This window comes from Sceloporus undulatus, chromosome 4 (assembly GCF_019175285.1).
Source record: "Sceloporus undulatus isolate JIND9_A2432 ecotype Alabama chromosome 4, SceUnd_v1.1, whole genome shotgun sequence".
NCBI lineage: Eukaryota > Metazoa > Chordata > Lepidosauria > Squamata > Phrynosomatidae > Sceloporus > Sceloporus undulatus.
The window spans coordinates 202627047-202651020 of NC_056525.1; the positions used below are offsets into that span (position 1 = coordinate 202627047).

The following is a 23974-nucleotide window of genomic DNA, read 5'->3' on the forward strand; positions in this document are numbered from 1 at the left end:
AAAATTGTTACAAATAATGTGTAGATTTAAATCATTTTTCTCAGCCAGGGTATATCTATAGTAATCTGATATTCTAAACATAATGCTAATGAGCTTTTGTCATATTCATTTACTTTGCCCTCTGCCTAAGAGCCTTCAAGCTGACTATTCTGCCTACTTTCTAATAGAAACTTGAGGGATGAGGCATTCCAAGCCAGGACTGGAAAAATAAATCAGGATTGAAAAGCTGGTGTGGTGGTTAAAAGCTGGGAGCTGGGTTTAAATTCTGCTTAGCTATGCTGTGTTTTGGACTTCATCTTGAGTCATCATTCAAGACTTGCATTCCATAACAGTTTTCACAAAAAATAATCATGATCTGAATCTCTCTGGTTCAGATTTAAAGAGGAAAAAATCAATAGGTTGCAATCATACATACATTTGTCTGGGAATAAACCGAGGAGGTTATCGAATGAACTTTAAAAGAAGATCATGCATCCCAGGCTGCAGCCGGGATACAGAATGGTGGCGGGAATTATCGCATGCTAAATCACTGCCTAATCGCCACCTGCCATCAGCCTGAGTCCAAGCCAGGTCCCAGCCACATTCTGCCAGCACTTTTTCAAAGTCAGAAGCTTTCTGGCTTCTAAAAAGTGCTGGCGGAGTGCGGCTAGGATCCAGCCTAATGGCAGGTGGTGATTAGGTGGCAATTTAGCATGTGATAATCCCTGCTTCCATCCCATGTCATGGCTGCAGCCCAGGACATTTCATCTGGTTTTAAAGTTCATGCAATAAACTCCCCAGTTAAATTCAGTGGTTTCAGACTTTTGAGTGGTAATCACACCTAATATTGTTTTGTTGATCCTGTTATCATCTTTTCATGGATAAATAGAATTACATTTGAATGATAGATAATTCTGTAGTTAAATAATAATACAAGGGCCTGAACAGACAGGCCAAAATAAAGCTGCTTTGGGTCACTTTGGAGATATGCTATTTAAATGCTGCATGCATTCTAAGAGGCTGGAAGCTGCACCAAAGCCACATTTTGCTTCTAAGGACTGGAGCACAGCTTTGGCGCAGCTTCTGACTTCTTAAGTTGTCTGTGTCATTTAAACAGCATACCTCCAAAGTGACCCAAAGCACTTTTATTTTGGCCTGTCTGTTCGGGCCCCAAGATATAATACATGGGGATTATACTTGATTGTATCTTAAGGTTATTCTCTCCACAACTCTATTCAAAATAAACATAGGCCTGATATGATATAAATTATAAAATATTATAACAGTTAGATATTTAGTGTAATAAAATAGACACAGGTGTACACTTTTATACACATAGTACTGTACTGTTCAAAGATATAGATATGTTAGTCTGGAAAGTCAGTATGCAAAGGAAACTTGTAGGACCTTTGAGACTAAATGAAAGCTAGAAGTTAATAGCATGAGCTTTCATAGACTTGAGCTTACTTTCTCAGATTCATGAGGAAGTAGGCTCAAGTCTATAAAAGCTCATGATACCAACTTCTTTCTTTAATTTAATCTCAAAGGTGCTACAGTATCCCTTTGCATACAGTGCTCTACTGTACTGTGTTTCTGGTGATAAACAAAAATGTAAATATGCTAATCGCAAATCACAGAGGCAGAGACACTTCAATGTTTTGTTAAGTCTATGAGGAATTAGTGAGTGAAGTCTGTCATAGGAGCACCAAACACATCTTGCAGCTATTGGTGAAAGAATACACCACATTTTGAGTCTGTCTTAGGGATAGCTTTCCACTTCAAGAACTGCATGCTTGTTGCTATGACAACTTTATTTTCCTCTGTGTATGAAGAAGGCAAAAGGAAACTATATATGTCAGAAAAATAAAAACTGCACTATGGAAGTAATGATAGAACCAAGTTGAACTTAGATCTATCTCATTCAATAAAATTAAGAAAAATAAATTGGAGGGAATGGGGAAAAAAGAGCATTGAAAAATAATCAGGGTAGAGTTGGTATTTTTGATGTGAATACAGCATTTAAGAGATAGAATGTGGTAAATTAAAGACACCTTTCAAGCAGTAAAGAATGAAGGAAATCAAGGAATATAGAATTAGAATAACCTCAATAAATAATAACGTAACATAATTTAATAAGAATTAAATGAGGCTGGCAGTATTTTTCTGCCCTATTTCAGAGTCCCCAAATTCTCACAGGAAAAGTCAATCTGACATGCTAGAATGGGTGAAAGACAAGACAGATCAGTTGTGAGACTCTAATATGATGCTGAATGGCACAGTACCTTTCTCAGCTTTGATTCCCCAGATGTCATTGGACTACAGCTTCCATAATGCATAACCAAATACCATCCTGTTTGGGGGTGATGCGAGTTGTACAGCAACACAAATAAGATCAGTGAGATTGGGAAAAGCTGAAAGGATTCTTCCATTTAAAGCTCTTAAATGTATCAGAATCCCACCCATATAGTGACTGATGACCCTATAAGGTGCACTGAAGGAGGCTGTAGTATGCCATCTTTAGGATTAAATTCCAGGACCCTGAAGTATGTGAGAACTACTACCCTATTTCTAATAGCCAATTTGAGAGCATGCTGCTTGAGAGTGTCATGGCTAGGCAAATTCAAATATTCTTGAAAGAAATGGAGTGTTCAGACTTTTTTCAATTTTTGCTGAAGCCAGATTATGATTTTGAAATGGTCTTTGTTGTTCTAAATGACAAAGTATTCTAGGAAAAGTGCTATCTATCAAATTTCCCAAGTTTCTCTGTGTCTTTTGATACAACTGATTATGGTATTTTAACTGGACCAACTCTGTAGAACAGTGGTTGCCAAACTTTAGTTGTTCAGATGTTTTGGACTTCAGCTTCCAGAATTCCACTGCAGAAGGAACTGTGTTACAATTCTTCCATTCCTATCTATGCAAAGAGATTGTGCTGTGCTACGGAGCCCTGGAAACATGCCCACCAGATCCAGGACCTATGCTGCTGCCCTAAAACAAAGTTGTGACAAAAACACCTTAGCCAAGGGTGGGAGTTTGGGAGAGCTGAGCTAAAATGGCACACGACATGGTCTTAAATAATCCTGCCCACCAATAGAGGACCTGAAAAGAGCAAAAGCACCACCTTCCAGGCTCCTTCCACAAATAGGCTGCACTCAGGGGGCCGAGCTAACCAATCATGGCCTCTTCCCTTTTGCAATGCAAGCTGAGATATGTAATCTCAGCAACTGGTGCTAAAGAGCATCCCTTTCCGCCCCAACAGCCAATGGCGGGCTTTCCCACTGGCCCAAAGGCTGCTGGGGCAGTTGTGGAGACTAGGGCACCTTCCGCCTCAGCAACAACGCCAGCCCATAAAGTCAGGCGGTATCATTTGCAGCACCTTTGAGACTAACTGAAAGATAGAATTTGGTAGCATGAGTTTTCATATACGTGTGCCTACAGATGCATGAGGAAGTAAGCTCAAGTCTACAAAGGCTCATGCTATTAACTTCTTTCTTTCAGTTTGTTTCAAAGGTGTTATAAGATCCCTTTGCATACTGATTTTCCAAACTTAAAACAGCTATGTCTTTGACTTCTATCTATAGGGCTTTCAGAGAGTGGAATCTCCTGTTCAGTCTGGGGTGCCACAGGATACCCTCTTATCCTCCATGCTGTTTAATATCTATATAAAGCTGCTGGTGGAGGCCATTAGGAATTTGGGGGTTGGATGTCCTCATTATGCTGGTGACATTAAACTCAACTTCTCCTTGACATCGGAGATGACTGTGGCTTTGCAGGTGCTGGACCAACGCCTGGCTGCTATAATGAGCTGAGTAAAGGCCCATAGACTGAAGCTGAATTCCAATAGGAGAGTAGCTTTGTTAATTAGTGATTTCAGGTCTGAGAAATGGGTGAACAGCCTGTCCTGGATGGGTTTGCACTGCTTGGGTGGTAGCAAGGGTTGGATCTATCTTTGCCACTGGAAGCCTGGGGAGGGGGGGGGACTCAATGGCTGAGAATACTTGGACTGGTCTGCCAGCTGCACTATTTCCTGGCCTGGGATAACCTAGTCAATATTGCTCATGCACAGGTATCCTCCAGATTAGAATACTGTAGTGCACTCCATCTGGGGCTATCCCCAAGATTCTCAGAAGCTGCAATTAGTTCAAAATGCAGCAACTAAATCAATGACCCGAGTGTGCCATTTAGACATCATATAACACTGGTCTTAAAGAAATGGCATTATCTGCCAATTCAAGATGTTTCTTATTACATTCAAAATCTAAATGACTTTGGATCTTGATACTAGGTGGACTGTGTTGCTTTTCATATACCTGCCCAAGGATTGATTTCTGATTGGGAGGACTCCTTTGTCTCTCACTGGTGGGAACAGCACAGTGTGGAAGGACATAGGAGATGGTTATGGGACCCTAATTGTGTAATTCCTTCTATTTGGAAGTCCAGTCACTTCCAACACTGCCTTTATTTTGATGCCAAGAAAAAACATGGCCTTAAAAAAAAACCTAAATGGTTTATTCCAAAATGTACACAGCTTTGAATTTTTTGATTAAAATGCTTTTACTCTGTTTAAATTATTTTTCATGTTTAAAATTTTAAATTGTTTTATACTCTTAACTTTTATTATTTGTGTACTGCCCTGAGATCCTAGGATATAGGGCAGGATATAAATATTTTTGTATATTTTAAGAAGTAAGTATTATTATCTACATGTTATACTCAAGTAAACAGAGGTTTTTTTTCAGAGACTTGGGAGAGAAAACTAGTTTGGAGCTCTGGAAGATACCTTTAGTAGGCACCAGACTCCCTTTGGGAGTGGTGGTCTGATACAGTGCCATAGCTTTACTACTCATAGTAATATTTGGAAATAAAACTAAATTTTACAAAGATGCACATCTCTGGTGATTTATCCTTCCAAAGGAAGCTAAGTTTTGCATTATTAGGGGAAGAAATGAAGCCATATGTGGCTATGATGTATATCATTAAAATGACAAAACAATCCAAACGCTACTTTAAGGGTGGGTTCAATTTCATAAGAGCATAATGAGAATGCAACCAGCATGTTTCTCTTTGCAGTCTTTTACACCCTCCCTGTTTCTCTTCCTTTGTGTTATTAACCACCTTCTTTACTAAAAGGGAGGGAGTTAGGGAGGGGAAAAACCAACCATGACAATCCTGTGGGGTTTCCTCCTCTGGCCAAGTTTTGTGCTTTTCAAGCTGGCACACTGTAACCAATCAACCAGGCCACACTGCAAAAGATCTATTCACTTAGCTCTCACCTCCCATCTGCTCATTTCCCTCTAATTCTATGCCCACTGTATCAATTCTTCCAGGCTGTTATCTTCAATTGATTCATTCCTATTAGAAAAATTAGTAACAGGTAAAAATGCGGACTTGTAACATACAGCCATTGATTTTCTTGTCAGTAACATCTGGAAGGTTTTCTGTTTCCCCAATAGCATTCTGCAATTTTTGATGCTTTTGGTTTGGAAGTCAGAAATGTCAACTATTAGCATCAAACTAAACAATATGTCATTTTGTTAAAAGAGGTGCACCAAGATGCCTGTTATAGCAGAGATTGTCTTCACCTATGGATTGATCATGTGGTCTTTCAACTTGAGCTCAGTTTTCATGTAAATGCTAAGGCATGTACGGTGGGACCTTACCATCTGTTGGGGTTTGGTTCCAGGATCCTCCGTGGATAACAAAATCTGTGGGTGCTCAAGTCCCATTTAATATAATGGAAATGGAACAAGATTTTATTAAATATAATGGCAAAGCAAAACGGTGTCCCTTAAATTAAATGGGAAAAAAAAGTTTGCTATTTGGATTTTATACTGTTTTTGAATATTTTCAAGTCATGGATACTTGAGTCTGTGGATAAAAAATCCGTGAATAAGGAGGGCCGACTGTATTACTTGTGGGGGGAGGAAATGTTTAATACTATGAGATATGTATGCCTTTTAACAGCTAGACCAAACCCTGCATTGTCAGATGTAGCTATGACCATGGAGCTACTTCAACCAATGCCACCTCCCAGAAAGTCTGCCTCTTAAGCCAGGCAGCATGCCAAACAAAGAGTTTCCAAGGTATTGCAGATTAGGGCATTGGAAAATGAAGAATGCAGTGCTCTTCCAGTCACAGGGCACATTGAGATGAGCACCTGGAGAGATGCCTTACCTGCTTACCTCAATGTCTCCTGCAACCTAGAAGAGGTAGATTTTTTTATCATGTTCAATAATTAATAACCATAAACTTGAATCCCAGAAGTAATGAAATCTTAAATTTGGTTTATGTGCTTATAAATATTGAGGAGGATGCCTGCCCTAGTTTTTAATGGTAGGGAATATATATTCTCCATAACACTAGAATAGCTGGCAGTGTACAAGGGAGTAGTGTAGAACTTAGTAATATAGGTAAATTACTGGTGAATGTAGTAGACATCACATCACATCTGAAAACCTTCTTTCAGAGAGGGTTCTTGGATTTATTGAAAAGAAATAGATGTTTAAAGTGTTTTTGACCAGAATGTTTCTTTCAATCTAAAAATGTGGTTTATGTACAAACTATTTTGAGTGTGTGTATGCTGGAACCTTGAGAGATTGGTGAAGGTTCAAAGTGACATTGGGAAATTGGTGGAGGTCCATATTGCTGGAGCACTGTGGCACACCAGATGCAGCGCATGGGCTACAGATGCCATATTTGCTCCAAGGAGTCAGTTCTTGGTCTTTTGCTAGGTATCCTTAGAAAAAGAATGATTCAGTTGAACTAGCTTGCAGGACAATCTTGCCATTTTGCCAAGAAAGTGATTGTGTAGTGATTATAATTTTAACCTGATGGTTTTACCATATATATCTTATTTCCTTTGGTCAGGTATGAGCAATATGCAGCCCTTGCAATCCCATCATTTTGGAATCCATGGTGTCATCCCTCTTGCTACATAACTGGCCAATACTCTCCTTCTGAAATCCTACAGGCCTTCCTTCAGTTCTGCCCATTTCTTTAGTGACATTCCTCTCCTCCTCCTCTTGTATTAAATGAGACTTATATTTCTTAGACACTTCTATGAGTGTAATTATCTTTACGTTCTGTAAAAGATAGAGAGAAAATGGCTTCTGTCACTTTGGTTGCCAATGAATCTTTGAGAAGGATGTGGACCTCAAAGGATTGCAGTGAGGTCAACATGCCATGATAACATGACAAAGTGGTCATCCTGCTTTGACAGAGCTACATGTAATAGTATCTTCATCTTACTTTCTGTTCCATTATGTGTTTCCAGTTCAGCTGGAAATAGAATGGGACTTTAACTTACTTCTCTTATAAACTGTCTTCAGAGAAGCTAAATGTGGTCATAGTCCATAGAATGAAGGGCATATGGAACTGCAGGGTGGGCAGCTTTGATAGGCGAAGGAAATGCTTCAGGATACAATCCCTTACCACTGTCATGTCCTTTTAACATTCAGCAGAAAATCCATCTTTAACCACAAAAAGCCAGTTTTTCCAATCACAGAAAAGTCCATTTTTTCTGATCACAGAAAATGCTGTTTTCACATAAAGCAAGGGGGAACAGAGGTGGTGCACATTGTTTTAAAGGAGAAGTATGCTTCTCAGATACTTTTTGGAGGTTCTTGGAGGTTTTTTTGATTCTCCATTACTCTTGAAAATAAAGAAGGGAGAAGTGGAAAGAAAGAGTGACTGGCAGGGAGAGAGAATGGCAGCAGAGGCAAACAATGGGCACCAGAAACACCGGGCAGAGGGAACATATTGTCATACACTGTGGTTCAGGTTTACTTTGACCAAAAAGAGTCCTCCAAAAAGAGAAGAGTCTACTTTTCTTACTGAAGGGAGTATTTGACCTTCAGGAAAAAATTTTTGCATCTGACTAGAACTTGTTTGCTAATCCCAAACCTTTTTAGATCAGTGGATTCAAGAAGGGAACATTTTTTCCAAATCAGTGTTCCAGTTTAACTTGTCTATTTTTGCACTGCATTGCTGTTGAAGTAACTGCTGGTGATTTTTATGAGGAACATAATTTGTACTTTTTAAATCTAGCTAAGGCATTCAACATGAATGAATCACTACCTAATATTAAATCTGATATGTATGGTAAATTCCACAGTGGATTTGGAACACAGTGTTCAGTTATTGCTTTAAAGATTACCTGAAATCTAAAGCAGCATGTTTAAAATATTACAGTATTCAGGTTTTACAATCATTCAATGTTACATTTCTTTGGTGACTCAGGCTGGTTCAAAAGGGAGAGGGGGCTGGAATAATGTATATTTATCAATAGACTTTTCCTTTTGATAAACCTCGAAAGTCAAATCTTCAAACTCCAATTGGACATGAGAGGAGTTTAGAAAGCAGTTTGGAGGCTCTAAAAATTGAGAGAAACAGATCTAATTTATATGTGGACATAATGTTAGATGTTTAAAACACTTCTATACATCCAGACTCATCAACCACAAAAATGCAGCTTTTCTTTCCTGACATCTCAAAATAAGTCAATATTTCAACTGTCTTATGAAAATGTAACCATAACATGTCAGGTCTGTGGACTCTTGAAATACCTACATAGGATCCTAAAGGGGACTCTTGTGCCACAGTGCTTTACAGATACAATCAAACAGAGCACACAGAATGCTGAAAATAGACATTACAATGGAATAGAACAAATCATCAAATAATTTTGAAGTGAGTTAGTTGTAGAGCTCTGAGGGGGAAAAAACGTACCTTTTGGACTATGGGCCTTCGACAGTACACATCCTATGGAGCCCTGGGAGTTGCAGTTTAGAGAAGGGTACTTAGAATTCTCTGCCAAAGAGCTCAAGTGCCTCAGCAGACTACAGACCCCAGGATTCCATAGGACACAGCCATAGCAGTTAAAGTGGCATCATGGTTTTATAATGGCATAGTATTAAACTATAGTATGCTGTATGGGCCCATGTTACTTGGGGATTTTGGAAGTTAGACCAAAGAAATAACTTTTCTAAGCTTGAGTCCATTGCACCATTAACAATGAACAGTTTATCAACATATTAGAGATGCAGCATTGGATGTCATGAACTTGACTTTAGTCTACAAAAATATATACAACAATAAATATATTAGTCTTGTTAGTGCAAAAAGTCTGGGTTTTTTCCCCATATAAAATAAAATATGCCAATAAAATTAGCCATTTTAATTACATAGCATGTTCATATCCAGAGGCAAAACCTTTTCCTTCATCAGATGCTGATGGGCATCCTACTCAACTAGTTGATGAAACTGGCTTTGCTCTCATTTGGCAATGCAGTTCTTATGTTCCTAAATATCAAAAATTTTGCCACTGCAGCAACATGATATAGGGCATATTTCACTGAAGCAGAAGTGAGAACTGTGCAACTCTTCAGGTGCTCTTGGGTTGCAGCTACCATCAGCCATAACCAGCATAGCCAATGGTGAGAAATGCTCAGAGCTGTAGTTCAACTGCACTTGGAGAGCTACACAGTTCCCTACAGAAGTATCATAAATTGATACATAATAATTTTTTAAAGAAATTACTCATTCCATTGACTCTTCATAGTGCTAGGGTTGTCACCCCAGGGAAAAGGGAGTGGTATCCCAAAAAGGTTTGGGAGACTACTGTACTATATTTAGGCAGGGAAAAAACATGAAAGACTCAGATATAGCATGGGTGACACCTAACTTGGTAACAGTACATGTGAAAGGAGTATAAGAGTCTTAGTAGGCCACAACCTGAACATGCGTCAATAGTGTGCTGTGGCATCTAAAATAACCAATGCAGTTCTAGGTTACATCAATAAGAGCGTAGTGTCTAGGTCGAGGGAAGCAATAGTATCACTCTATTCTGCTTTGGTCAGACCTCACTTGGAATACTGTGTACAGTTCTGGGCACCAAAATTCAAGAAGGACATTGACAAGCTGATACAAAAGACATTTAAACTGTAGGCTTCTATTATGGCTTTCTCCTGTAGAGGCTTTCCATCGTAATGAGATAATATATAAAGATCAATGGATACAATATGCTGATATCCTTAAGCTAGATCTAGACAACAAGATAAAGATGAAATATAGGGGAGAATTGAGACTAGAAGGGCAGGAGATATCATGGTTTCCCCATTTTCCACTGGTAGGAAGATTTAAAAAGAATAACATAGATCTAGGTTTTGAAACACAGCAGTCTGACCCAGAACAAAATTTACTAAAAGAAAAAGACAAAATAATAACTAAACTGTACAAAAAGATTCTAGAATTAGATATGCAAGAAGAAGTAGTGAAGAACTGCATGATTAAATGGTCCCAGGACATAGGGGAAAACATAGATCTTGAAGAATGGCAATTAAACTGGGAGAAAAGAATTAAATACACATTATCTGCAGAAGTGAGAGAGAACTACTATAAGGTGCAGTTTCGATGGTACCTGACCCCGGATAAGCTTAACAAAATTTACCCAAACTATGATAACGGATGTTGGAAATGTTGTAAAGATAAAGGTTCAGTGTTTCATATGTGGTGGTCATATGATAAGGTACAGAAATATTGGAGACAATACAATAAATGAGATCTTACATGTAAAATTAAATATGTGACCCAAAATATTTATTTTGGGTATGTTGGAAGAAAAGGTGGAAAGATCTTATGGAAAGATTATATTTTATATGATTTCGGTGGTTAGAATTATTCTAGCCAAAAAATGGAAAGATAGAAATATACCAGATATAGAAGAATGGAAAGAAAAATCAAAGAGTACATGATAAATGATAAGCTAACAATGCTTTTCAGAGGAATATCGAAATAAAAATTTGAGAAAGAATGGGAAAAATTGAAGAAGTATCTGAACTAGGCTGGAAAATGTTAGAGTGAGAGAGGAAGATTATTTCTTTGCATGTTAAAAAAAAGACAAGCTGGAGCACATCCAGAGGAAGCTGACTAAAAAACTGAAAGGTCTGGAAACCATGACAAGCATCTTAGAGAGCTGTAGGTATGTTTACCCTGGGGAACAGAAGGTTAAGAGGTGACATTACAGCCATGTTTAAATATTTGAAAGAGTGTCATGTTGAGGATGGAGCACACTTGTTTTCTGCTGCTCCAGAGACTAGGACCTGGAGCAATGGATTTCAACCACAGGGGAAGAATTCCCACCTAATCCAGCAGTTCTCAAACTGTGGGGCACAAGAGGTGCTCAAGTGTGTGTGTGTGTGTGTGTGTGTGTGTGTGTATTGGGGGGGGGTGAGACTTGGAAGCTCTGATCCCTCCTCCTCCTTCTCTTTCCAAACTTTTTTAATGTGTAAAACCTTCACAAGTGTTGAGTTAAATATTGAATTTACTTAAATAAAACTATTCTAATTTGAACAATAATTTCCTTATAAAATGTTAAAATATGAATATACATGAACATGCGAATGAAAATATGTCCACCAAATAAACAAAATATTTTTAGTCATATATTACATTGAGTGGGGTATGGCAACATCCACATGGAGTTGTCAGCGGGGGTCCCAAGAGTAAAAGGTTTGAGTACCATTGAATTAAACATTAGGAAGAACTTCTGATCAGTAAGAGCTGTTTCACAGTGGAATACACTGCCTCTGAGTGTGGTCGAGCCTCCTTCTTTGGTGGTTTTTAAACAGAGGTTGGATGGCCATTTGTCAGGAGTGTTTTGTGTATTCCTGCTTGGCAGGGGATTAGATTGGATGGCCCTTGTGGTCTCTTCCCACTCTATATCTATGTCAATGAATTTGGTGCATTTTAATGATACAATAGTTCTGTTGCTTAAGGTAGATGCTTCACTCTGTCTGTAGGACCAGCAGGATATCAATGCCCAGGGAGCACAATTGGGACTTAGAAGTGTGGCTCAAGACACTGCTGCCACCTATGGAGAAAGGGCCCCACCAGAAGCTGGTTTGCCTAGGCTCCCCTTTATCTATCTTTGGTAGATTGCCACACATGTATGGCTTGTCTGAGTCTGCTTATAAATGTTGGACTTGGAGATCATTTCACAACCTATTACTATATAAGTACAAAAATCACAGTTTTCCCACTAAAGAAGCCTTAAAGTCTAACAAAGTTGGGAAGCTTTTGTTCTCTTGAGTTTATTATGAGAATTTCACTTCAGGGAATTAAATTAAACATTTGAAAGACATAGACTAGCAGTTACATCTTTCTCCCCTTACTCAAAAGTAAGAATGGAACACCAATTTTAGTCACGACTCTAACACTGCAGGAGGACTTTTAATTCTTTGCTTCCCGCTGGAAGCCTAGTATGTTGTTGCATTGTCAAAAATGTCTGTTGAACCAAAGTCCCAGAAGTTCAGTATGCACACACACACCTGCCCCTGTCTGCACTGGACCAAGAGTTTAATGCATTTAAAGCTCTCCCACTCACTATACTAGACTGATCTGTGTCAGACTCACATTCTTCCTTCCAAGAAAGGTGTGATGTATAACTGCTAACTATGCTTTAATGTAATGCCACACTTGATCTTAGAAAAGGCAAATGGAAGAAATAAATTTCTTAATGCCAAAGCAATGTTAACAGCTATGTTTTCTTGTAGGTCTCAGTCAGTGGTGGAGCCTGGAATGCTGAAACACGAGGAACAAAATGAGAACACCCAGCCACTGCTCGCTCTAGACTGAGTCTGAATTTATTGTGACACACAAATGCATCATCAGACTTTAATGGTACAAAAAGCCCATGAAGAAAAGACAAGTTTAATACACATCAACACACATTCAGCTTGAAAGCCAAGCTCTCCATCTTTGCAGAGCAAGCAATGATCATCACCAGCCATATGTCCATGTGGCCAAAGCCAAAGAGGAGATTCCTCATGGCCCAGAGTTCTAACCTAATAAGTCTGATTGTAAAAGAGAATTCTTTCTCCCCCCCCCCTTTTCCTTTCATGATGTATTAATATTAAGAATGGTTGACATTTGAGGGGGGGGCACTACTTTCTGTGATCACATACTCAAGATGCATCCTTTGAGGTTTTCCAGTATTGCTTAAAGCAGGGTTTGTTAAAAGATAGATGGAGTGTGGGAAGGAAAGGGAAATGAAGTGGAAGGTATCTTGAATTTATTATTGTAACCACAGGCTTCACTGACTGCAGGGAAGCCCTAGTGGCTGAGGAGCATGGGATTCTGTTGGCAGCATATCTGGAATGCACCAGGTTGGGGAAGGCTAAATTACATCTTAATACAATTCCCTCCATCCATTTTCTCTACTTCCCTGGGTTTCTTTTTTGTATAAATAAAGAAATAATGCTAGGTAATCACCAGCAGAAATTTGTTCAGTTCTACAGTATGTGAACTTATCACCTTAGCTCTTTCTAGGGATCATTTATTTCAGTGCAGTGGGGTGGGGTGGGGCAGCAATTCTTAACTTTTGAAAGACCTCATGACCTGTCTGCTCAATGTGATGAGCAGATTGGGAAACAGACACAGCCAATTTGGAAAGCAGTTATTTAATTTTAACAATATGGATTGTCCTCTACGCCTACCACCCCACAGGCAACTGCAAACTGCAGTAGGTGGAATAGCTATGGTAATGGCGATAAAGGCAAAAAGGAGGAGCTGGAACTCAGTGGAGAAACTTATTGGTGATTAATCTTCCACTCCAAGTCCTTTCATTTAGGTCAGTCCAGCAAATGAAAACTCAGCAGAGCTGTTTAACCACCTTCTCTCCTGCAATCAAAGGTGTAGCCAGAGGGCTAGGCTGACTGCAGATACAGAATATGCTTATAATGGAAAGGGAAAACTTGGGATGAATTATTCAGTATTCCTCCATTAGAAGGAACTGTGGAAGAAGAAAAGGGAGAAAATGTACAACTGAAATGCCAAAGATCAGTTTGCTATTCCTCTCTTTGCTCGATTTGCAAAAACAAAGCCCATGCCTACACTGAAATGAAAATAGCTAATAATAATAAAAAAGATTCCACTGTTATGAAATTGTTTTTGCTGTGGCTTTATTTTCCTCGAATAGGTGGAAACATATTAGTTAACATTCTCAATTAGCTAGAAACATGTTAGTCACATTTTACAGCTGTATGTAACAGTTATTTGCCAAACCTTAGTCAAACAGTACATTTAAGCCTTAAGCAGAGAGTGGTTAACTTGTTGTCTTAAGGATGGCTATGTAACTTGTAGCTGATGTTCAGAAGCAACAAGATCACTCATTTAGCCATACTCATTTGTAATGAATCAAACCATAATGTGTTACTGTCATCTTTTTAGAAGTATTTTCCAGGAACTGTTAAAATCTTGTTTAGAGCTAAGGATGTTGCTTGTACAGAGCTTCTGCAAAGACAATATAATTTAGCTATAGTTTCTATTGTCCCTGATGGCCAAATAAATATTGAACTTAGTCTCTCTTGTATAAAAGGAGTTCTATAAAACCAGTAACATTTAAGACAAGCCTTTGGCTTTTCTCAGTGAAATACAGGGTCTCCAATTATATTGTTTACTGTGGTCTATTACTTATGCTGGTCAAAACCTGCTTTATTTGCTAACCCTTTGTTGCAGGGGCCAACAATTAAAGCTGCTCATGATTCATAAGAGAAAGAAATGAGTTTTTAACCAATGTGTCTGTTGTAGGAAAAGGTATGCTGTATTTAACCTTCACTTCTACTACCATGGACTTTATACTCTCTTGAAATGATGACCAAATGCATTGTAAATCTTGAGAAAGGTTGCAACAAGTATTAAAATCTTAGCTAAAGATCTGTGTAATTTATTTTCAAAGTAAAAATATTTTCATAAGTATTATGGGAAAACATCCATTGACATCCAACTTAGCAATTTCAACTCAAACAATAAACCTTAAATTGCAGTAATAAATAGGACTGTTTGTGGAACATCCTATATCCTGAATGATCTGACCAAAATAAAAAGAAAGTTCTTCCTTTAAGGAATCCAGCTTTTGCCAAGGTTTGAGTGAGGTTCCTTGCAGATGTCTTTTAAAAGTGTTCCCTTCCATTAGCATTTTCATACAGAAATGTGGCAGAATTATAAGAAGAAAAGTCAAGGTTGAGTTATATACACACAGTACATATTTGTAAGCAGTTTTGCAAGGGTTTTATATAAGGCTTGGTTATTCCAGCAGCCACAGCTCATGGAGACAAGCACTTTGGTTCTTTGATTCCACTGAAAAATCTATAAACAATCTTAGTGTTAAAGCTGTTAACATACAGATAGAAAATTCACAATGCCACATTGAAGGCACCTGAATTTGATGCATGATATTCAACAGAACATAATGGACAGCAATATACTGGTAGGTGCACATTTAGTGTGATTTGCTTTATTCTGTTTGCCAATCACACATCTCTGCTACTTGGAAGACTTGTTTTCATGCAAATATTAAACCAATTAGTGTTACAGGAAAATGTAGCCTGGGGTTTTTCCAAATGCAACAGCAAACACTTATTCAGGTTTTCAGTTTGCACTTTAAAAAGGGAGCTATTTATATGCATTCTGCATTGGGACTGTTTCCATTTGAATATATTTTCAAAATTCCTTGATTCAATCATGATGAAATACAAACCATCAGATTTTCTGATAGTAGTAGAAGCTAATAGTTAATATTTTTTTCTCTTAGTATTATCTTAGTACAGTGCGCCCTTGCTTTACGCGGGGGATCCGTTCTGGACTCCCCCGCATAAAGCAAATACCGCCTATGCTTGAGCCCCATTTAAATTAATGGGCCTCGTGCACGCGGTGGTGTGATGATGCGGCAGCGCGTGCACACCACATGTGCACACCCATTTCGTCCCTATGAGATGCTCTGCCCCTTCTCCCCACGTGGCTTTCAGTGTATGCTGAAAGCCGCATAAAGCACATTCGTGTATGACGTGGGCGCACTGTATCTATTTTCTCAATCTAAATGTACAGTTCTACAAAACTCATCCAATGCATAATTTGGCATATATCTCTTCTTGAGATCATAACTATTATATACATTTTGATCATGAACAGGGAATTGCTCATAGGAATCAGCTATATTTTTAGACATAAATTTTTAAAAAATCTATCCCAATTTGTTGGAATGCCTGATCTCATTTGCTAGGTCCCAGTCCACCATTCCTAAGTAGAAACTGAAAGATCTGGTACTTTTCATACCACAAAACATTTGCTGCATTTTGGAAATGTTATTTTTTGGTATTATAACTCCTAGAATTTTCTGGAGATGTTGGCTGAGGATCCTGGGAGTTCTGTTTCCCAACATAACCTTTCTAGGCTCTGAAGTGTGTATAGGCAGAGTCTGGCAGTCACTGTCTGACTACAAGTGCACCAGAAAAAGTCACTGCCTGTTGGTAATATGAATGTTTGTTCTTCCACCATTTTTTTCTGTGACTCCCTACAAGAAGCATGTGGTTGTCACTTCACACACGCTGGGTAAATTCCAGTAGTCTACAAATATTCATGTAAAATCAAAAATTGGCCACAGTTAAGAACATAATAGAAATGTCATGACAAACCATTTTTGGAGCAAAATGGCTCCAAAACTTACTCCATCACAGAACAGCCCCTTAATCAGTGTTTGTGTAATTCCTATTGAAATGAAAGGCTTTTTACTGCATAGAAAACTTGAAGGTAAAAGCTATATATAATTGAAAGTCTCCATGCCTCTCAGTACGGCTTTAATGACATTGTTAGAAATAAACACAGGTATTAATTGTTTATTGCTATTATTGTGTGCCTTGAAGTCATTTCTGACATATGAACCCTAAAGTGACCTTATCACAGGGATTTCTGGGGCTGAGAGTGTGTGACTCACCCAAGGTCATCCAGTGTGTTTTCCAAGTGGGGAACTGAACCCTGATTTCTAGAGTTGTAGTCCAACACTCAAACCATTCCACCACACTGGCTCTTACACATATCAGTGCTAGATTATAAACACTCTTAACCAGGAACTGAAGAAAGGAAATTGGCATTTTTCATCCCAATTGGAAGGAGAAAGCCATAGTCAGTACACTGGAGAGCTGCTTGTGAAGGTTCATTCTTGTTAACATTGTAGGAGATGCTATTTTTACAAAAGAAATTCAAGGAAAATTACAAAAGTGGTTCATAAAGAGCAAAACAAATGTCTATATCATTGTGGTAGAAAAATACCCTTTCTAAAAAACACAATATAAAACCATTCACTCAAACTATCTACAGTTCACACTTTAAGTCCACTGTTTTAAATTTAAACACTGTACTACAAATTTCCACTGCATGTCCTAAATGCATACAGGTGTGCTTGCAAGGCTAGATATGTCAGGCACAATCCACTGTGCACTGCTGCTACATAACCCTTCCTTGTCAGGAAATCTTTGTCCTTTATGTTTGAACAACAACCTTTAGTATAGTGCCCAGACAACTAGAACACCAAAAGTTTGCCTAACAGGCATAACAGGCATAACAAAAGACTGACACTTGCATACATATTAGTCTGAAGCATGCCATGAGACACTCTTTGGCTGATAAAATACAGAGATCTGTACTTGCAGCATGAACACAGAATTATAAAGATCAGTGCTGTAATGGTAATGGTATAATACACAGAAGAGGAAGCTTTAAAATCCATATATGGATTTCTTCATTCAGTTCACTTTCACTTTTGGTTTACCATGGTGCTTTTCCCAGCAAAAAATCTGGACCTCAAAAAAACGAAAGCTTCAAACTTCATGCTTAAATGGCTGGAAGGGTGCGCCGCTGTTGTGGTGTTAACTCTGGATGCCAAACATCCACAATGAATATCAGGCGATAAGCCTGAGCATCTTGCCACACCTCATGTTCAAAAGAGTCGTCAAAGATGAGAACCTTTCCTTCTTCCCAGAACCTGAAAGACAAAACAAGTCATTTTTATTTGCTGCCTCTAGGGTTGGGGCAAGGAAAATGTGGCCTAGAGGACACAGTGAATGCAGTGATTTTATTCCACATCCACACTTCAACTTCAACTCCAACCACCACCACCACCATAATTCGTTCCGCGGCGCCATTCGTAACCCGAAGGGAACATATGCCCTTCCTCATATTGTTGAACTACAGCTCCTAGTACGTCTCACCATTGGCACTGTTGGGAAAGCACTGATGAGAGTTGTGGTCCAACAAAATCTAGAGGATCAAGCATTTCACAGTCCTGCTTTAGGAGCATCCTGAAAATCTCTTTATCCCTCCATGATTAGCAGCTACTTTGAAAGTTAAGTTCAGATTCTTTTGCCAAAACCCTCAATTCCCAATTCAAGTATTACTTTACTAAAGCACAGATCAATTAGCAAGTGCAGCAATCACTCGTCTCGACATACAGTAGTACTTGCCCTAATTTTACAGCAATGGCTGGATGCAATAGCATAGTCTCTACAATTAATCTCTGATGAGAACAAAACTGAGCTTTAAATACTGCAGACACAAAGACTTAAAGAACTGAAGGAAATTCAGGAGAGAGCAATAAAACAGAAGAAGCAATTAAAAGAAAGGATTTAAGGAAACAATACCACAGTTCTTGGCTTGGGCATTTCATTTGAGACACATTATCTTAAGGACAGGGGACCTTTGGTCCTCCAATTGTTTTGGAGTAGAGTGCCTATAATCCCTGACCATCAGCCATGATGATTGGGGTTGCCAGGAACTGAAGTCCAAAACTTCTGGAAGGCCAAAGATTCTGCTAACCTGCCTTAAAACACGCCTGCTTTCAAATAAGCTCATAGTGTTGCATAATTTGGTTGATAATTTGGCTAAAGTAAAATACTGTATAGTGAAAAACAATATAGTACTATAATGATCAAGAATAAAAGACAGCTATTTAAACTATTATTTATGTATTTATTTCAATGCATTTGCATGCTGCCTTTCTCCTAGAAAGGGACCCAAGGGGACTTATGGGTGAAAAGCATTTTAAAAACATTACAATAAAAATTTAAAAGCAATTCAACTAATCTAAAAACTGTATAAATTACACACACAAATGCACATCATTACACACACACACACACACACACACACACACACTAGTAAAATGGCTACACATCATGATGTGAGGTGGCACAGTCTTTAACCCAATACACTGCTATACTGAAGTGCACAGGAAAGCCAAAGAAGTGCAATATCACAACAGCGATGACACACTACTGTATCACAGTCCAATATTTTTTGCACAAGAATGATACAGTATTTCACTAGGCACTGAAGCACTTTTTAAAAATGTAAAAACATTGTAATATTTTCTAGTTTTCACTTTTCTGATTGTAGGCTCTAATACAGTATGTCTTATTGTTCAGAACAACTCAAGTGATACTCCAAGAGTCTGGTTTTGAATTTAAAGGTACTAAAAGAAGCACTTTTATAGTGATAAGAGAAACTACTAAATTCCAGTGAGAATTTTTTAAGGTAAAGAGGAATTGATCCAATCTAATCTGACCAAATTCCTGAATAACCTGCAGTTTTCAGAGACATATGAACAATTCACACACTCATCAGTAGAGAAAGTTCTACAAAAAGTTCTAGAAAAACAACAACATAGGATTTAATTTTGGCATCTAAAATACTATAAAAATGATTAGTCATAATCTTTTGTGGAAAGCATGCCACTTTATCAGATGCACTGAGTACTGCTACAGATTAGCTGGGAGGATAGTTGTCTGGGTGGAGGATGTTGTCAGTAGGGTGATAATTACATCAATAGGTAGTGATAATTAACAAACAGTAATTAGGTAGTAACAGACACCTTACAGTACATTAGTTAAGCCCTGTAGCCCTGTTAAAAGCCTGTTTCCTCATGCAAGCAATAGAGGAGAAATGAACCCATGCATCTGTTCCCCACTGGACTGTCTCTCTGAACTTTGAGACACCTTGGAGAGTATCACATGGGGACTGGATAGGGTCGGGAGTGAAACAGATCACTCTCCCATCCTTATCCCATCTTTATCACAATTGTGTGAAAATGTTTCAGAGACGTTGTGCTTTGTCCTGTCATTTAAGTGGAATTGTATTAACGTGAACTCCCGTTAATACAAAATGACAGGATAATTCCACTTCAATGATGGGATAATGACAGGATAAGCATGACTGTATGACATTGGCAGGTTTTAATGGTGAATTGATGATGTCTCTAAAGTGCCATGTAAATTTATGGCACTATATAAATAAACACAACAACAACAACAACAACAACAACAATAATGTCTTTCACGCTATCACAGTCAATTGTGGTTCAATGATAGGACAATTACTGGATTAGTGCAATGTCATCTGAAAATCTTTTTGTGATCATGCGATAAGGATGGGAAAGGGATGAGACAAGGATGTCTTTTTCCCCAAGTAATAATCTCCCTTGTTCTGAGAGATGAAATTGTTCCTGTGTTGGTTTTATAACATTGCAATTTCTGATGTCAAATCTGTGTACATTTATTCCAAAAATGGATAAAGCATGGCCTGTGGTCCACATTCATCCCAGATAGGTTTTTTGAATGTTGTGAAGCCCTCTTTTTTGTTGCTTCAACTCATGGCAACTCCATGAACGAAAGAGACACCCTGTCCTCAACAGCTCTGCTCAGGTCTTGCAGATTTAGGATTGTGTCTATCCATATGGAGTGCAGTCTTCTTTTTTTCCTACTACCCTCCACTTTACCAACCATTATTATCTTTTCTACTGAGTCATGTCTTTTCATGATATAGCCAAAGTACAACAGCCTCAATTTAGTCATCTTGTATTATAGGGAGATGATTTAGGCCTGATTTGCTCTAAGACCCATTTATTTGTCTTTTTAGCCATCCACAGTATCCACAGAACTCTTCTCCAGCACCACAACTCAAATGAGTTGATTTTCTTCCTTTCAGCTTTGTTCACTGTCCAGCTTTCACAATCATACATAAAAATGGGGAATAGGATGGCACAGACCATCCTAATTTTAATATTCAAGGATATACCCTAGTCTTCTGATTTGTTGGCTGCAGCCTCCACTCTGGTTAATGACTGAACCAAGGTATGGAAAATCTTGAACTACAGTATTTCATTGTCTTCACTGTCTACTTTAAAGTTATCTGTAGTCGTTATTTTTGTTTCCTTAAGCCCCCTACCTGCAATATATTGACAAATCCCCCCCATATTTTCTGCTCCTAGAAATCTCCAAGAAATTTTACAATAAACCCACCCACCCAAAAATCAAAGCCAGAAGTATTTTGCTTTAATAATTTGGTTTAGTTTAGTTTGCATTTCCATGGGTAATACAGTGCGCCCGCATCATACACGGGCGCATTATATGCCGCATCATACGTGGGCACATTATATGCTATGAAAGCAGTGTTGCTTCTTCTGGCGCTGTGCACTGGAAGAAACAATGGTGTGCACACCTGTGGTTCATGTGCACTGTGTGTAATGGGGCTCGAGCATATGCGTTTTTTGTTTTATGCAAGGGGGGGGGGTCCAGAATGGATCCCCAGCATAAAACAAGGGCACACTGTATGAACTATGATGGCCCTGAATAGGGAAAACCCGTCCCTGGGTTTCTGGAATGTTTGGCCCTGGTTCATTGTTTTCCAATGAGACTGGCCTATTGGCTGTATGTCAAATACACAAGGACACTGCTGGTATTTGATAGTATATATTACACTGAGGGTGAGCAGGTATATGAACCCATGATATTGTGGCTAGTATTATTAGTTCTTGCAAGAGAGTTATCACAGTTGTTTCAAGAATATAGCTGGCATCTCTTTGATTCCTATGTCTGCACTGATCAGAGGATACACTTACAGTATTCATCCTGCAATGCAGTTTATGTCATTATTTGCCAACATTTTGCATTTTACATAAGGAAAACAGGCATATCTGTAACAAATTTCTCCCAGCTATTAAAATTCAACAAATGGCAAAATTATAAACAAGAAGATGAGTAGATCTGTAACAATACACTATAATGAATTTAGGGGTTTACAAAAGGTCTCGTGCTGACTATTCTAGATTTTTTATTTCTCAGCAGTAGCCTTCATTTGCACACACAGCTATATTAAGGTACTACCAGTAGAGAGATAATTGCTCATTCATTCATGGGCCAGTGTAATACTGCCAATTATTAAAGCAATCAGGAGTGGCTGCAGGGCGTTTTTTGCTCTCTCCTGTCATCCCCACTCTTGTAACTGCAAATTGACCAGGCAGAGTTTGTAGCAACCATTGTTACAGCAGCTACTTTCAGTACAATTAGAACTGGTTAGGTTCCTCCTTAACTTGGACTGTGTAGCAGTAAGTCTGGTTAACCTTAGCAGTAGTTCATGTCACTGTCTATTTAACTCTATTGAATTCTGACATGGCTCAACCCATTGGAAGAAATCTCTGCTCTAGAAAAGAGAGAATAGGCAGAGGTTGCATGTGATGTGATTCTGTAGCCTGCTCTAAATTCCTAACATATTAATTTAATGCCCTGTTGTTAAGATGCTGACTCTGACGATCGCAAGGTTCGCAAGCCAGCAGTTCAAGGCCCAAGCACCACGTGATGGACTGAGTTCCTGTCACTAGTCCCAGCTTCTGCTTACCTAGGAGTTCGAAAGCATGTAAAAGTGCAAGTAGATCAATAGGTTCCGCATCAGTGGGAAGATAACAGTATTCCATGCAGTCATGCTGGCCACATGACCATGGAGCTGTCTCTGACATTGCTGGCTCTCTTGGCTAAACAACAGAGATGAGCACTGCCCTCTACAGTTGGATATGACTAGACAATCATGGTTTTTATTTCTACTATAATTAGTGCTCAAGGTGACTAACAACAAGATAGAAGAACACAAATAAAATAACAGCACTGTAATTAAAACATTTAAACTCATCAAACAAAACTGCATCTTAATACAAACATCAAACAAGAAACATCAATAAGAAAATGGGGTAGAGGTGAAACAATACCATCCAATTAAAGTCTGCTTCAGCACCTTGGACACCACAAGCCTGTCTCTGTGTCCTTGTCTCCCAGCACAGAATTCACTTGTCCTCCCTTCAAGGGAGTTCTAGAGAATTTTTACCTAAAATTAAGTGATCAGCAGGACTGCAGAATGCCACAAAGGTTTCAGTTCACATTAAGATGCATTCAAGATCAACTGAAAGTGGTAAGTACTTGTTTGCTTTGAACTAATATGATATAACCACATAACTGATCAGAAAAGTTGTCTAAATGGTACTGACTCCCTTTCCTCCCCATCTCTTAACACATAACAGTCACTGGAAGGGGGAGGGATAAACTCTACATTTTGTTATCAGTTCTCTGAGCAACCCAGTTCCACCTAGGAATGTAAATCCTTGACAGTTTATCCTCACATATGAAGATGAATGCTTATAGCAATCTTCTCCCTGCTGTGAGAGAAAATATTCTTCTGCAGTGTTTTCCCCACATTCAAACATTCCAAAGTGTTGTGCATGAATTGTATTGCAGAAAAAAATAGGTGGATTTATTTTTTGCGTAATTCATCCAGCACCATTTGAGGCATTCAAATACTAGAAGAAAATGTCATAAAATTTTCAATGGTCTATTATATTTCCTGATTGAATTTCCCATTTCTTGAGAAACCTGTATTTCAAATTTGGAGTGAATACTTATGAATATTCTGTCCATCCCTAGTTTGAACAGCTTTTGTAATGTTTGAAGCAACTATTTTTGTTGATAATTAGAGATGATGGAATGGCTGCTAGACTAACATTTGTGGAACTATGGGGTCATGCAGATGGAACAAAAGGAGCAGCCAGAGCCTACTCCCATCCCGATCAGCAAGGGACCATGGCAACTGCATGGGCCTGGACCTGATCTGGGCCATGCTGTGGTCCCAAACGGGATGTCAGCAAAAGCAGATTTTTCTGCTCCTTTTACAACTGGTTTTCCCTAGCCGGCTGGAAGCCACTCTTTCCTGCCCATCTGTTTCAGGCCTATATTTACCTGATGTATACACTGGCAAGAGCCCAAAAGTCTGGCCAAAGCAGTAGCAACCACATGAGAAACTGATGATTTTTTTTTTTTTGCCTATTTTCTGATAACCTAGAAAACAT

At 38.7% G+C, this 23974-nt stretch overlaps 2 protein-coding genes across 18 annotated transcripts in view; one reads left to right on the forward strand and one right to left on the reverse strand.

The window, feature by feature from the left end:
• Positions 1 to 13502, forward strand: part of CLVS1 (clavesin 1) — a 95174-nt gene extending 81672 nt beyond the window's left edge. The window contains exon 6 of the mRNA XM_042463729.1: positions 12531 to 13502. Within this exon, the coding sequence (XP_042319663.1) occupies positions 12531 to 12612 (82 nt within the window). The 3' untranslated portion in view covers positions 12613 to 13502. The remainder of the gene's footprint in view (positions 1 to 12530) is intronic.
• A 1524-nt stretch (positions 13503 to 15026) lies between these two features.
• Positions 15027 to 23974, reverse strand: part of ASPH (aspartate beta-hydroxylase) — a 253820-nt gene continuing 244872 nt past the window's right edge. For all 17 annotated transcript variants that reach the window (XM_042463722.1, XM_042463718.1, XM_042463728.1 and 14 more), the window contains one exon: positions 15027 to 17794. In XM_042463722.1, the coding sequence (XP_042319656.1) occupies positions 17644 to 17794 (151 nt within the window). In that variant the 3' untranslated portion in view covers positions 15027 to 17643. The remainder of the gene's footprint in view (positions 17795 to 23974) is intronic.